At 33.4% G+C, this 15,129-nt stretch overlaps 2 protein-coding genes across 4 annotated transcripts; one reads left to right on the top strand and one right to left on the bottom strand.

Moving 5' to 3' along the window:
- The first annotated feature begins 949 nt into the window (after nt 1-949).
- Nucleotides 950-9,500, top strand: LOC115983521 (4-hydroxy-3-methylbut-2-en-1-yl diphosphate synthase (ferredoxin), chloroplastic). 3 transcript variants are annotated; one of them, XM_031106232.1, is made up of 20 exons: nt 950-1,114; nt 1,597-1,817; nt 2,462-2,619; nt 3,166-3,272; nt 3,373-3,473; nt 3,556-3,632; nt 4,162-4,281; nt 4,429-4,659; nt 5,112-5,228; nt 5,335-5,409; nt 5,503-5,580; nt 5,741-5,800; nt 5,901-5,963; nt 6,163-6,307; nt 6,433-6,571; nt 7,221-7,298; nt 7,377-7,536; nt 7,634-7,732; nt 7,861-7,965; nt 9,162-9,500. In XM_031106232.1, the coding sequence occupies exons 2-20, from the start codon at nt 1,607-1,609 to the stop codon at nt 9,261-9,263; spliced, it is 2,226 nt and encodes a 741-aa protein (XP_030962092.1). In that variant the 5' UTR covers nt 950-1,114; nt 1,597-1,606; the 3' UTR covers nt 9,264-9,500. The 3 variants fall into 3 exon arrangements, with proteins under 3 accessions (XP_030962092.1, XP_030962102.1, XP_030962096.1); XM_031106242.1 differs by having other exon boundaries at nt 986-1,114; nt 1,588-1,817; XM_031106236.1 differs by lacking the exon at nt 950-1,114 and adding an exon at nt 1,146-1,342.
- A 2,825-nt stretch (nt 9,501-12,325) lies between these two features.
- On the bottom strand, nt 12,326-13,721 carry LOC115987445 (vegetative cell wall protein gp1). The gene has a single exon (XM_031111020.1). It carries the CDS (start codon nt 13,066-13,068, stop codon nt 12,577-12,579), a length of 492 nt encoding a protein of 163 aa, XP_030966880.1. The 5' UTR covers nt 13,069-13,721; the 3' UTR covers nt 12,326-12,576.
- Between the last annotated feature and the right edge of the window lie 1,408 nt (nt 13,722-15,129).

Here is a 15,129-nt window from a genome sequence, read left to right as displayed (position 1 = left end):
GTCCAAAGAAAGCCCAAAAATTTGATTTTGGATGGCATCCAAGAAGAAAATATTTTATTCAAATATTTTATTTTCTTCTTTTATGTTTGTTTGGAGAATGAAAAAAAATTAAAGCAATGACTAATGGTAGGGACTTTTTTAACAAAACGTTAAAATAGACTACAGTACACTTTTAATTCTTAAAGATTAAGGTAGTTTTTATTTTGACCTTCAAAATTAAATTTTTTTTATTTTAGTTCTTTATATTTAATTCTATTTTCATATTGACCTTTTCATCTATTTTCATTAGTTACTTTATCTTTAATGAAAAAGAAGAAGAAAAAAAACACATTTAGGATTAAGTTCAGGTTATATGTGATGTAACTCTAAATAATATTACACTACCTAGTAACTTGTTATTAAATTCATATTTTGAAAACTGCATTATTGGATTACATGTTCTATATATTCTTAAAATATACGTCAGTTTTCATGCCAATTGAATATTATTTATCATTCGATCTATAAACTCATCTTTTATGTATTATTTTAAATTACAAAAAATTAAATTTAAAAAATTGATTAACGCCACCACTATTGGTTTTTGATCATTTTAAAATTTTGCAAGTATGAAAAATATACAAAAATAATGTAATTCAACCATAAATTTTTCAAAATTTACGTTATACCAGATGTAATTTGATCTTCTCTCTCCATATATATATATATATGTGTGTGTGTTTGTATATATATATATATAGCAAAGTGAAAAGGTTCTAAAATATTGTGGCCAAAAAGCAGAACTTCGACTAAAGAAAAGGCTAAAGAACAAAAAGTTATAATATTGTGGGCAAAAAATTGCAACTTTTGTATGGTGCGGGTAAAAGATGCCAAGAAAAACGTTATTGTCTTCTTCCCTGACGTTGCTTTCACCAAACTGTTTCAAAAAAAAAAAAAAAAAAAAAAAAAAAAAAAAAAAAAAACAAAATTCAGAAAAAACATTATTCAGAAAATCGTTAAAAACAGAGGCCTGGGAAGTGAAACTCCTCCTACCACTAGTTCTAGTTCTGGTTCCTCCTCTAGATCCTTCCCTTTCACTCTCCTTGAAAAGCCCACTTCTAGCTCAGCTTTTAAGGTAAACTACAACCACAGGTCCACATTTTTAAGCTCTGTCTATAAAGCTCAATTCATTTTTGTATACAAATTCTGGCTTATCTGAAAAGCACTTTGTATTTGTAATCAAAACAAGTGTTTATTTCTGTTTTGGTGTTTTTAAGTGTTTTGTTTACAATTTGAGAGTTCTGGTTCTGATCATATAGTATAGAGTGATCAATACCCAATTAGTTAAAAAGACTAAAAAAAGGTAAATTTTGTTAGTTATTATTATTACTATCTTTTGTGAATATTTACTGCTAAAGTAGGAAACTTTTTTTTTTTTTTTTTTCGTTTGGTTGCTGAGAAAGTTTAGGGAACGAAAAGGACGATGATTTTGAAGGAAAATTGGTTAATGATTTATCAATTTTCTCAGCAACTAAACGGGGTGTACAATTACAAATTTGCAAGTAGTAATTTTGATGAGCTGAATTAATGTTGAATTACGTTTTTGAGACTCTGAAGGTGAACAGAAATGGCTACCGGAGCTGCTGTACCGGCTTCGTTTACGGGTCTGAAGAGCAGGGACCTGAGTTTGGGGTTCACGAAAAGTATGGATTTTGTGAGAGTTTCTGATATGAGAAGGGTTAAGGCTAGTAAAAGAAAGGTCTTGATGATAAGGAACTCGAATCAGGGCTCGGATATTGCTGAGCTTCAGCAGGCATCAGAGGGAAGCCCTCTATTAGGTATAATTACTTAATGCATGTGTTATGTTTAGTCTTTGGTGCTCTCTGTTATGTTTGTCAATGTCTTGGCTTCATGTTCCTTCGAATATTTGAAAAAGTAATGCAATAGTTTTGAGACTACTATGTTGGATGAATTGCTGATAGATATTGTTAGAAGTAATTAAATAGGCATGTGATGTTGTTATAGCTTTCCCATAATCCACTTACCGGAAAAATGTTTCCCCCATCAAGCACTAATAGATATTTTTTTATTTTGATTAGATCAGGAAATCATTCAAAACATGAACAGAAGCTTCTTGATTTTTTTTAATAAATTTTTTGGGTTTCCTATAATTGGACTCACAATTTTAATTAAGTTAATTTTTGTTCGAGAATTCAAATGGAGTTTCTAATTTTTTTTTTTTTTTTTAAGGAGTGTAATTACAGAAAGTAATTTTGGTTTCTATAATCAACTAAGCCAAAAGGTTGTACTAAACTCAATTTTGTTTACCTCAGTTGAGTGGTGATAAATTTTTTTAATCACTTTTTGTTCACTGTTTTTCATTCATGTTATTTAAATCGCTCAATATCTAATTGATAAGTATATCTGTTCTGTCTTTGTGGGTAGTTTTGTTCATGATGGATGAATAATTATGTGAATGTAGTTCCTAGGCAAAAGTATTGTGAATCCATACACAAAACTGTCAGGAGGAAAACACGAACAGTGATGGTGGGAAATGTGGCTCTTGGTAGTGAGCATCCTATAAGGATTCAAACAATGACCACAACTGACACTAAAGATGTTGCCGCAACAGTTGAACAGGTTCTTTTACTTTCCTCCTGATAGAGCCATTCTTATCTATGTAAAAAATTGCTATGTTTTTCTAAGATAGCAAAAGGATTTGGAGCAAATACATTTCCTTCCGTATCTGCAGATGTGATATAGGTTACTGGCATATGATGTAATATGTGTTGGGAACTGGATGACAATTATTTATATTTATAAAGCGAAGTTTATGTTGGTAGAATTATTACTGAATGGCCCATGTTGCTGTCTATTTGATTAAGCCAGGCAATAATGAGGAAATTTAGGTTTTACTGCTGGAGCAGCATGACGGGTCTGAATCAACAGCACCCAAAAGTGCTTTTGTTCTCAGTACTAGGTTCTAAATTTCAAATTTTGCAGGACATGACACAATGGTTTTGTGTCCAATTAACATCTTTTTAAATATCATAAACTACTTGAACTAAATAGAAGTAAAATAGGTGAAAGTGGCAGAAGAGTTCTAGCAAAAAATGTCTTGTATGATTATCATTCATTTCATTTTCCGGGAAACTTTCATTGAACCAAATGCCAATCTGCTGGTAGGTAATGAGAATAGCTGACAAAGGAGCAGATATTGTTCGGATAACAGTCCAAGGGAAGAAAGAAGCAGATGCATGTTTTGAAATCAAAAACTCGCTTGTGCAGAAAAAGTAGGTCTGAATTATTGTAAGGAATGTTGGGCATTATTTGAAACTTTATATTCATATTTGATAAAAAGATCAACTAGTGACTAACTACATATCTGGGCAGTTACAATATACCTCTGGTGGCAGATATTCATTTTGCTCCCTCAGTTGCACTGCGGGTTGCAGAATGCTTTGACAAGATACGTGTCAACCCTGGAAATTTTGGTATGCAGTTTGCCATTCATTAATTTTGTTTTCAGAAGCTTGAAGACAAGTATTCTGAATATAATAAGGTGATTCACTGCAGCTGATAGGCGGGCTCAGTTTGAGCAGCTAGAGTACACAGAAGAGGACTATCAGAAAGAACTTGAGCACATAGAGCAGGTCAAGCCACTTATATTTCGATTTTATGGGAACTCCTAAATTGTTTTTAATTACAAGCATGGATTCCTACGTGACTGAGAACATGTTATAGGGGAAATGAGAAATGCTGTGTGTCTCTGTTTTCAAATTTCTACCCTTATGTTCTTCTTAAAGTGACCCTACATATGTTACAACCTTTATGTTCTTCTGCAAAATTTGACACATTTTTTTGTGTGTAAATCCTGATAATACTCTAATCTCTTTATGGTTTTAACTTTTAAGTCCAGAACCTGTGAAGTGTAGAAGTAATTTATTTTATTTACAAGCACATTTTTTCACTTCAGTGGGCCAGATGGAACTCAAAGATTAAAGCTATTATTCTTCTACCATACTGCCATCTATTCTTTAGCTGTATTCATGTTTGTAGAAAGTTTATCTTGTCCAAAAGTAAAGCTGTCATGGTAAAAATGGGGGGTCAGTCAATATCACCTGTTCAACAATGTAAATGAGAATGTACTGAAACTTTTATTTTGGCTTTCAATTGCACCAGGTTTTTACTCCATTGGTTGAGAAATGTAAGAAGTATGGAAGAGCAATGCGTATTGGAACCAACCATGGGAGTCTTTCAGATCGTATAATGAGCTACTATGGGGATTCTCCTAGGGGAATGGTGAATAGTTATTTTTATCTATAGTTCTGCCAAACAAAACTTTTGTGCTTTTTTCTTCTACTTTCAAGTTCAGTGATGACATAACTCACTGAAAAATAAATAAATAAAAACTCAGTGATGCCATACTATTCAGCATTCCTTGAACAGGTTGAATCTGCATTTGAGTTTGCAAGGATATGCCGGAATTTGGACTATCACAATTTTGTCTTCTCAATGAAAGCAAGCAATCCGGTTGTGATGGTCCAGGCATACCGACTGCTTGTAGCTGAAATGTATGTTCAAGGCTGGGATTATCCATTACACTTGGGAGTTACTGAAGCTGGAGAAGGTGAGGATGGGCGAATGAAATCTGCAATTGGCATAGGGACCCTTCTTCAGGTCTGGTTTAACTGCATATTCAATGAAATGGATGATCATTTTGAATTCTTATACTGTTTTTATGTTGTGATGTGTTCATTTGCTGTCAAGTATGAATTATGCTATCTAGGATTATTGGTAATATGCTGTTCTTTAAACTTCAATAATGTTGTAGGCTTGTGCTGATTTTGAACTTATCCAAACAATGTGAAATTAAATTTCTGTGGATTTCAAACCCATCAATTAAAATTCTTTCATTTTGATAATTCTATAAATTTCTTAAATTTTTAATCCAAACATAACTTAATTGAAATTAGTTGGCACATATGCATGTATGGGATCCTGCACTTATAAAATCCTTTTTTCTTTAAAAAAATGTTTAGTAGTAAATTTTACATCTTAAAAAGCATAGAGTTTTCAAAGCCATATAATTACTGTAGTTGGAACTTTAAAACACACTGTTGGATTTGCAGGATGGTCTGGGTGATACAATTAGAGTTTCTCTCACAGAACCACCAGAAGAGGAGATAGACCCCTGCAGAAGATTGGCCAACCTTGGTATGAGAGCAGCTGAACTTCAGAAAGGGGTGGTAGGATACTTATCCTCTAAAAGATTGAATTAACTTGCTTAAGCACCTCAATAGTGATTTTAAGATGATCCTTTGAAATTGCTCTTGATGACACTATTTCCATCAGGCACCATTTGAAGAAAAGCACAGACATTATTTTGATTTCCAACGGCGAACTGGTCAATTGCCAATCCAAAAGGAGGTACATCTTAAATTTTTGGGAAATTGTTATAGAATTGTGCATTCATTTTGCTCTATTTACAGTTTTCTAACAGATTTAAAATTTAAAGTACAGGGTGAGGAGGTGGATTATAGAGGTGTCCTGCACCGTGATGGCTCTGTTCTCATGTCAGTTTCCCTGGATCAGTTAAAGGTACTACTTGGACTGCCGTTACCTTGTTTCCTTGTATAAGTACTTTTTTTTTTTTCCTCTCAATCTTTTTCTTGAAAGAAAGAGGTGCAGGGGTTTGATTCTGAAGAACAGTCTAATTAATCCTTTTTCTTTTCTCCTATTTTTATTCTTTGAAATACAGATGCCAGAACTCCTTTACAAGTCACTTGCAGCAAAGCTTGTTGTTGGCATGCCATTTAAGGTCTATTCTTACTCCATGTGGTTGCATAAAAAGATTGTTGAGCTTTACAGTTTGTGGGATTTATATGTATAATTTTAGTGACACATTGATTTTGATTTAGGATTTGGCAACAGTGGACTCAATTTTATTGAGAGAACTTCCGTCAGTTGATGATGATGATGCTGTAAGTAACCTACTTCTCTTTGGCTTCATTACTTCAGGAAAAGAATTCCATATGCTTTCTCTCTCTCTCTCTCACACACACACACACTCAATTCATCAGTTCTGCCTTAGCATATCAATAAACCATTTTGCTGCATTATTATTTTAATCATTGAAACAATTTTGGAATGAATTGATATCATTCTTTGTATCGTGAACAGCGGCTAGCTCTCAAAAGGCTGATAGATATAAGTATGGGGGTTATAACTCCCTTGTCAGAGCAGTTAACAAAGCCATTGCCCAATGCCCTGGTTTTGGTAAACCTTAAGGAATTATCAACTGGTGCATACAAGCTTTTGCCAGAAGGTGCCACTTAGCATTTTACTACTATCAAGTTCTTGCATGAACGCATGCTTGTTCTTTTCATTTCCCTATTCCATTACAGCCATAACTTTTATAACTTGTTTTATATTTCTTTGATTACCTCCCAGGTTCACGTTTGGTTGTGTCTTTACGTGGCGATGAGTCCTATGAAGAGCTAGAAATCCTCAAAGACATTGATGCTACCATGCTTCTTCATGAACTACCCTATACTGAAGAAAAAATCAGCAGAGTGCATGCAGCAAGGAGGTAATAACTGATAACGTTACTTATAAATTCCACAAATAAGTCAATTGAAGAAATATGGTAACCCAAGGCAATTGGCAAGTAGTTCAAGGCCAATTGTTTAGTTTATTTACGTCTTCTTCTTTTTCTAACTACTTTTATTTACAAATTATTGAAAGAAAAAAGGAACATAATGCACTAGTAGGGATTGCAGGGAATACCAAGTTCGGACAAACATTCCCCTTTGGCTTTTCGTAGGTTCAGATGACCCGTGTCTGTTCAGAACACTGATTGGATTCCCCTTGGTGCTGAAATGATGATTTATTTTATGCATAAAGTTATATATATGCTCGTGGAGAGAGAGTTACATCAAATATGGAGTCATGTTTTTAGTACCTGAGTTCCATTATAAAACCATTCTTGAATCAGTCTTCTTGTATTTGTCATTGGGTCCACCTCTATTGTCTATTGGTTTGGCTCCAGTGACCTAGACATTTTTTCTTTAAAAATTGCCTATAAGATCGAAAAACCGGTTCTGGTGTGAACCAATGAAGCATTAGCTTTAGGCAGCAGATAGACTATATTTGAAGAAGTTTTCTCTCTTTCTATCCAGGTGCTTAGTTGCAAATTGTACAAATCTTTCCTATCCTGATAATTTTACTTTTATCTGCAGGCTATTTGAGTACCTAGGAGACAATTCTCTGAACTTCCCTGTTATTCACCATATTCAGTTTCCAAATGGGATTCACAGGTAATTCAGCCCACGCTTGTTCAGGCAGATGGAATGAATGAGTAGTTTTTGATCATGTTACTTTTCTTCTGCTTGCAGGGATGACTTGGTCATTGGTGCTGGTACAAATGCTGGAGCACTTCTAGTAGATGGACTTGGGGATGGTGTCCTATTAGAAGCCCCAGATAAAGATTTTGATTTTCTTCGGAATACGTCTTTCAATTTACTACAAGGTTGCAGAATGCGGAATACGAAGACCGTATGTAGTTTCTATGCTGAAAAGAAAAAGGATCTAACATCTGAGGAATAAATGACACTATCGTACCATTTCTTAATATGCCTAAACATTGTTTCAGGAGTATGTCTCATGCCCGTCCTGTGGAAGAACTTTGTTTGACCTTCAAGAAATTAGTGCACAAATACGGGAAAAGACATCACACTTGCCTGGTGTTTCAGTAATTACTTAATCCTTTTGTTCTGTTATCAGATGATACTGAATATCAACTTCCTGTTCCAAGTTACCAAGATATATAATGTAGTTTCTTGTCATTGGTCTAAATTCTTTCTTTCTTTACTGTGCCAGATTGCAATCATGGGTTGCATTGTAAATGGACCAGGAGAGATGGCTGATGCAGACTTTGGATATGTTGGTGGTGCTCCTGGAAAGATTGACCTATATGTTGGGAAGGTTTGAAATCTTTTTGTGGATTTAACTGTAATATCTTTTAAGAAATTTTGCATCCTATAGAAAAGTTGAGCAATACTTGCCACTCTCGATTGCAACCTATGATATGACTTGCATGCATAATTAATTTTTTTTCCTTTTAAATACAGTTCTATGAATGAAGTGTGCTTAATTAAAGGGAACTTATTAGTTTAATTATTAAGTTGTAGTTTTTTTGACTGAATTTAAGTTGTAGTTAATAATAAGAAGTATGAAAGTTATCAAGTTTCTGAATTAAATCTGCACATTTTGCTCACTAAGTCAAGGTATCTAACAGCCAAACTTCAGTAGAGTAGGGATACTCTAGGGATACTACGATACAAGGACACAGTATGTCTTCATTATGACCAGGAAGTAACCTGGAATTTCCATATTGCTGACCTTCATGTGCATATGACCGTGAGATTTATTTGGTCACTGCCTGTTGAGTGATGTTATAAAAGCATGCTGTTCATAGAGATCAATAACATACCAGATTTGGGAACCAAGATAGTTATCATGTGATTGTCAATTACTGATATGATCTGGTCAAATGTTAATTACGAACCACTTGTAATGGAGCTCAGAAACTGTAGGAATGAGTGAATAGTAGTGGAATAATTCCCTATGCTCTTATAAAAACAGACTGAGTATCATTGCTATGTTTGTCATTTATTAGGAACATAAAAACCCAAAAATCATCAATAGAATGAGGAAATTTTTCAGTAAAAAAAAAAGAAGAAGAAAGAAAGAAACTATATTTCTTTTCTTGAACACAAATTTGGTAAACCATATTGATGCTATACATTGTTGGCATTAAATCCCTTTTATCCTTTAGAGTCCTAAACCACACAGTGGGACTTGACAAGGGCTTGTAAATGAATGTAAGTTCCCCAGATCCTTTGTCAATTAATCATGAGACTACTGAATGTATCTCCACAGCTCAGTTGGGAATTTCCCTGGAACATTTATTTAACCCATAACCACTTTTTCCTATTTAGTGATGCAGTGGAATGGTTATTCTTAAAGTACTTTGTTTTCTTAAATCAGAAGGTAGTACAAAGACATCTTTGAGTAGTTGGCATATCATTTGCAGTACCAGTACTTTGTTGTATTCATGATAATATCGTTCACAATCTCAACAATTGTGTGAACTTGACGAAAGTTGGATTGTATTTCAGACGGTGGTGAAGCGTGCAATTGAGATGGAGCGTGCAACTGATGCCTTGATCCAGCTTATAAAAGATCATGGCCGCTGGGTTGACCCTCCTGCAGAAGAGTAAGCGCTAGCACAAGCAGTTCCGGCTGGCTGATAGGAAGTAAGACTGTCAAAGGGAAACCACTGTCCCAATCCTGTTATATAACTCCACTCCCAAAAGTTGTAGTCAATACAGGATAAATAGAAGAGAAACTACATGTAAGCTTTGCATATGCAATATATGTTCATCAATTGCTATGCAAACATCCGTGTACTACTTCCATCATTAGAAATAAATTCAAGCTGCATATTTTTACTGATATCTGTGGATCCCTTTGATGCAACACTATGATTGTAAAAAAATCTTTCTTTTTCTCCATTTCCACATAATAACCACACTTAAAGAAGCAACTTAGTTCATGATGAGGTTAGGCCAATGATTATGAAGCTTTACCTCCATCAACACCAATTTTAAAGAATTCCCCACCTCATCAATCGTGATCATTACCTTGCCTTGGACGCTATATGCACCCTTCTTCCTTAATTCTTGCACGGTTGCACCACAATAAAATTTAAAATATAAAAAGGGATGTGTCAAATATTAGAGTTTCATTCTTTCGTAATTTTATTTTTTGCAAGTTAGAATCTCACAGCAGTCACGATGGACTGAACCATCCTTTCTTCACGTTTCACACAACCTTTATGAAGCCCAGCAATTTTGTCTGACCAAAGAAAATAAGATAGTTGCTGTCACTTTTTTTGCTAGGTGATTGCGGGGCTAGAACCCCCGAGCATCAGGACACAAAGGTACCTGGGTGCCAATAGGCTACTGAGGCCAATGGCAGATAGTTGCTGTCACTTGCTGCCCCATAGCTCTTTCTTTTACATTTTTTCGTAGGGCTTTACCCGGAGCCTTTTAAGTAATGACAAAATTTTTAAAGTAAAAGTTAGAAACTCTCTTTCCAATCTACTCAGTGGAAAAGAAACGGAAACAAATTTTTGGTAATTTTCTTTTTGTTTTAGATCACTTTGAGACTGACACGCGTATGATATTGGTTACCAAATTTCCTTTTTATTAATTGAGTAAACATTTGGGAAAGTTGAACAATTAGCGTATTCATCCCAAAAAATAAGTTGAACTATTACCCAATTAGCGTAGCAATAGCAAAAGTATCAAATTTCAACAAATTATATTAATGACTTAATAATAAGAATGAAATTGAAAACAAAAACGTTCAGTTGACTCAATCGGTTGGACTTAAAACACGATGACCTAGCACCTAAACCGATCCGAATGTTTAAAAATGGATTGTTTCTGCATAAGACCTAATCAACCCCGACAGGTTTGTGGCAACTTGAATAACCCAGATGGGTTTATATAACCCGATTGGGTTTGTGAAATTTATAAATTACATCTATAGATCTATTTTATTGACCATTTTTTTTTTACTGTTTAATGTATGATAATATGGTAATTTGAAAAATAGAATACTTAAATAAATGCACTTCTCTATTTGTCTACCTATTTCTAAGACTCATATTCTATCAAAAGACTACTATTTTATCATGAAACATTGATTTTGAATAATAATTGTCAGTTTAATTTAGAAATATGCCATTTTTTTTAATTTATATATTTATGTTATGATTTATTAAACTTATTTTCATAAATATTTTTTTTTTTAAATTTTGTTTGATGTTATGATTCGATTAATAATTCATTGGTTGAATCGATAACCTGACTTATAAACTAGGTTAATGTTTGGATTGAGTTTAATAACTATGGGAATAACAACAAAGAGCATTATTAAAGCCTAAGTAACCAAATAACTTATCACATGTGCTAGTTACATCGAATGTCTCTTTCATAAAAACTCACACATTTCATAGTTTTGAAAGAACCCCTTCTCACAAGTAGCAGGGTTCATGCTCTTTTATAATAGGGAATACTTTGTTTCACGCATTTTTACACAAATGCAAAATTGCACTGAAATTGAAATTTGAAGTTGCAGTCTCCAAACAAGAAATCGTGACTTGAAGTCATGATTTGAATGCAGCTGTATAACGTGTAGACGCTTGTGCAGCAAGTTGTATAATTTTGTAATATTCAAACCTCTTTCTTTTCTCTCACCTCAAACAAACCCTCATCAAAATTCAGATTTCAGACACCTTTCAGTTTCACCTTTAAGAATGAATTAGCACAGCTGGCCATTGTCAGGGACAGCTATAAACAATTTCCAGGAAAAGAAAAAAATACGACACTTTAGCACAATAATAAAGAACAGCGTTGCTTTGTGGCTCTCACGTAATTAACAAATGGTCCCACGAACAATGTTTTACGTACGGAATGGGGGTCATGTTCTACTTCTACCACATGTGCATTTGCATGACACTTTTGACAGGTCTCGCAGGTCGCACGTTAAAATTGTTCTCCATTTTTCATTATCAACGCAATGATATTCCAAGATTTGACAAAATTCCCCATAATAATAAAGGTAAGAATCCTTCGTATTCGCATTAAGAAATTTCTAACATCACAAGAACTCAATAATCCAATTCATTATTAACAAAAATAATTAGTGTCAAGAGACACTATAGTAATTTTTTTTTAAGACTATAATAATATGTTGATTCCAATTATTCAAAAATTTCATAAGAAATTACTTCTATCTATTATATATAAGTATATTTCTAAACACCTAACATCAGATTAGTGACACTTAACATCAGATTATATTTCACTAAAATATCAATCAGGTTTCAAATAGGTAAAAAAAGAATAAATTAACTAAATGTAAAATAAATTGTGCATAATAAATTTACTTGGTTACTATAACAACCAGATGCGCGGGTGAATTTTAGATTTAATTAGTTAAAATGTGATTTTATTTTTCTATTAATCAGCAACAATTTACTTACGTTTGGAAGTCCCTTTTCCTCCACCAACCAAAATGGAAGAAGAATCTAAAGTAGCTTAAAGATTAAAATTAATAGCATAAACCAACCACAATTAAAAAAAAAAAAACAAAACAAAACAAGTAAAAGGTAGACTTTTTGTATAACAATATTTTTGAACACTAAAACTGAACTCAATATCTGTAATTGTAAAGACATTATTGACTAAAAAAAACATATAAACTCCAAATATCAAATCCAAAAGAATGAAGCATGAAAATTCAATTAACTCCTAAACACCAATTCACCATCTCAAAATAATGTACCAATCATTTAAAAAAAAAAAAAAAAAGCTATCACAATGATCTGATATAAACTATAAAGCAATTAATTACTATAAAAGAAAATTATAGCAGTAATAATAAAGCCTCTAAATCATCAAGAAATTTTTGTAGTGTATGAAGTGGAATTCCATTGTTGAGAGAATGAAGAGTTAAATAGTTTCAGAGAATCTCTCTCCTGGCTCCGTACCCGTACTGAGCTCGCTGAATGTTGTCCTTGCGCTTCTTGTACACCATGCCTCCCACCGCCACCAAAACGAACGCGAATAACACTCCGATCGCGATCCCGACCTTCTTCCCAGCGCTCATTCCGCCGCCGGACGAGTGGTTCGAATCGGAACTCGCCTTGCTGTTGACGTCGCTCGCCACCGTATCATCGGCCGGTGCCGATATCGGAGTCGGAGTCGGAGACGATCCTGGTGCCACAGGAGGCGACGGAGGAGATGGACTCGGAGACTGATTCGTTGGAGAATGCGCCGGTGCCGGACCCGAAGCCGGAACAGGAGCTGGCGGAGACGACGGCGAGTCGGATCCGGGTTGAAGAACCGGAGATGGAGATGGAGATGTCGCCGGCGGCGAAGATTGAGAAACGGAGAATCCAACCAAGGAAACCGCCAAGAGTAAAGCGACGTAGAATTGTGCGAGTTTCGCCATTAGCGAGATATAAGAACTGATAACTTCGTGGATCTGAGAAAGTTGTATTGAGTATAACAGTGTAGTTCAGCAAAATATAAACAAAACGGTTTCAAACTTTGAAGCAAAATGTAGCACTGAGAAGTAGTAGATCTAAACTTCTCGGGCGGAGAGAAAAGCGGAGGGGCCTAGATTGATGGGAACGGAAATGGATCTAGCCACGTAGGCAGCGTAGAAGAGAAGAGAACTGAGGCAAAGCAGTGGATCGGAAGTGTTTAGAATTCGAGGTAAAATGGATTCTTGGAAATGAAGGGAATTTGGAATTTGGGGGGATTTTAAAATGAGAGAAAATGGAGTTAAGAAAGAAAACGAAATCCGTGAGGTGAGTAATTTTGAGTGTAAAAGGGAGAGTGTGATGTTTGTTTACGAACTGATGATAAGGCGTGAAGATGAAGGGAAAGAGACTGCGGAGGAGGAAAATCAAAATTTTAACCCTTTTACGGTTTTCCTTTGGTTTCTTTGTGGTAATCTTGTGTGAGTATATATCGGTGAAGAAAATTTGTTTTTGTTTTTGTTTTCGTATTTGGATTTCTTTTCACGGGTTTGGGTTTTCTTTCTTTTCTCTCAATCAAAAGCCAGCTATGTGTGTGTTGTGGAACGTGATTAGATTTGCACTTGCACGCTATTTATGGGATATACTTCGTGAATTCAGGTTTGGCCATTTAAGAAAGTCTAGTGGGTGATGACCCGTGTATTACACGAAAAATATTAATGTTATGTGGATTTTTTTTTTTTTTTTTTGGTTCAAATATAGAATTTGATAATGATGATGTTTATTTATAGACATTTTATATATGTTTATATGTTTATTATGATTGTGGATGTATGAGGAACTAAATATACTAAAGCTAATATTGATAATTAAGATAGTTATTAATAATATTTTTTTTTTTTTTGAGAAAGTATTTTATTTATTTTCTAAATATAAAAATTTAATAACTATGGTATTTATAGGAATTATGATCGTAGTTATTATAATAGTTTATTTTAATTGGGTTAATAACTTAATGGAGAGTATAAATACAGAATATAATTAAATATAATTTATTTATTTCCAAAAAAAATTGAATTGATTTAATATTATATATTGAGTAATGCTACAGACACAAACTAATTTACAAAAATTTTACAAAAATTTACAAAAATTTTCCAAAAAAAAATACTCTTATATATTTTGGACAATGACTTGTAGAATCGTGAAGCTTCAAAAGCTTATGCAACAAAATATTATGAGGTCAATTAAAAGTCAAATGTCTCGTGCTTTATAAATACTAATCAGCCCATCATTAAATGAAAAAAAAAATTGAATTGATTTAATATTATATATTTTGGACAATGATGTGTAGAATCGTGAAGCTTCAAAAGCTTATGCAACAAAATATTATGAGGTCAATTAAAAGTCAAATGTCTCGTGCTTCATAAATACTAATCAGCCCATCATGAAATGAAAGTTCAATAAAATATGATTTTTATCTATCAAAAAAAATTATATCTCTTTATTTTGTATATAAATCTAATACTTGTTCATAATTATGAATAGACATTCATTTTGATTATGTTTTTATATTGAACTCTTTATTCTATTAATTAAAAAAATGATGATACAAGATTTTAATTGATAGCTCAAATATAGAATAAAATTTAAATTCAATTAATATATATATATATATATATATCAGAGTATTGATGTGTAAAATTGTGAATAACAAAAACTTATGTAACAAAATATTAAGAGCTTAATATAAAAAAGACAAATGCCTTTATTTTTATATAGATTACTAGTAAAAGTCTTGTGCGTTGCATGGCTTTAATCATGAATTTTCTTTATATATATGTGTGTGTGTGAGAAACCTCGAAAAAAGTGTCTCAAAAATGAGATTTGGGTACCTTTTGGGACACCTCTCTTTTTGGATAAGTGGTGTGGAGTCGCTACTTATTTTTTTATGCAAAAAAATAAGAAAAAATAAATATATACAAATACATGACTGAATTATTCTCTTCATTGATTGAATAAAAAATTAC

The sequence above is a fragment of the Quercus lobata genome, chromosome 1 (genome assembly GCF_001633185.2).
Source record: "Quercus lobata isolate SW786 chromosome 1, ValleyOak3.0 Primary Assembly, whole genome shotgun sequence".
Classification (NCBI taxonomy): Eukaryota; Viridiplantae; Streptophyta; class Magnoliopsida; order Fagales; family Fagaceae; genus Quercus; species Quercus lobata.
Note: the sequence above shows the minus strand (reverse complement) of the source record. Positions and strands in the feature narration are given on the sequence as shown.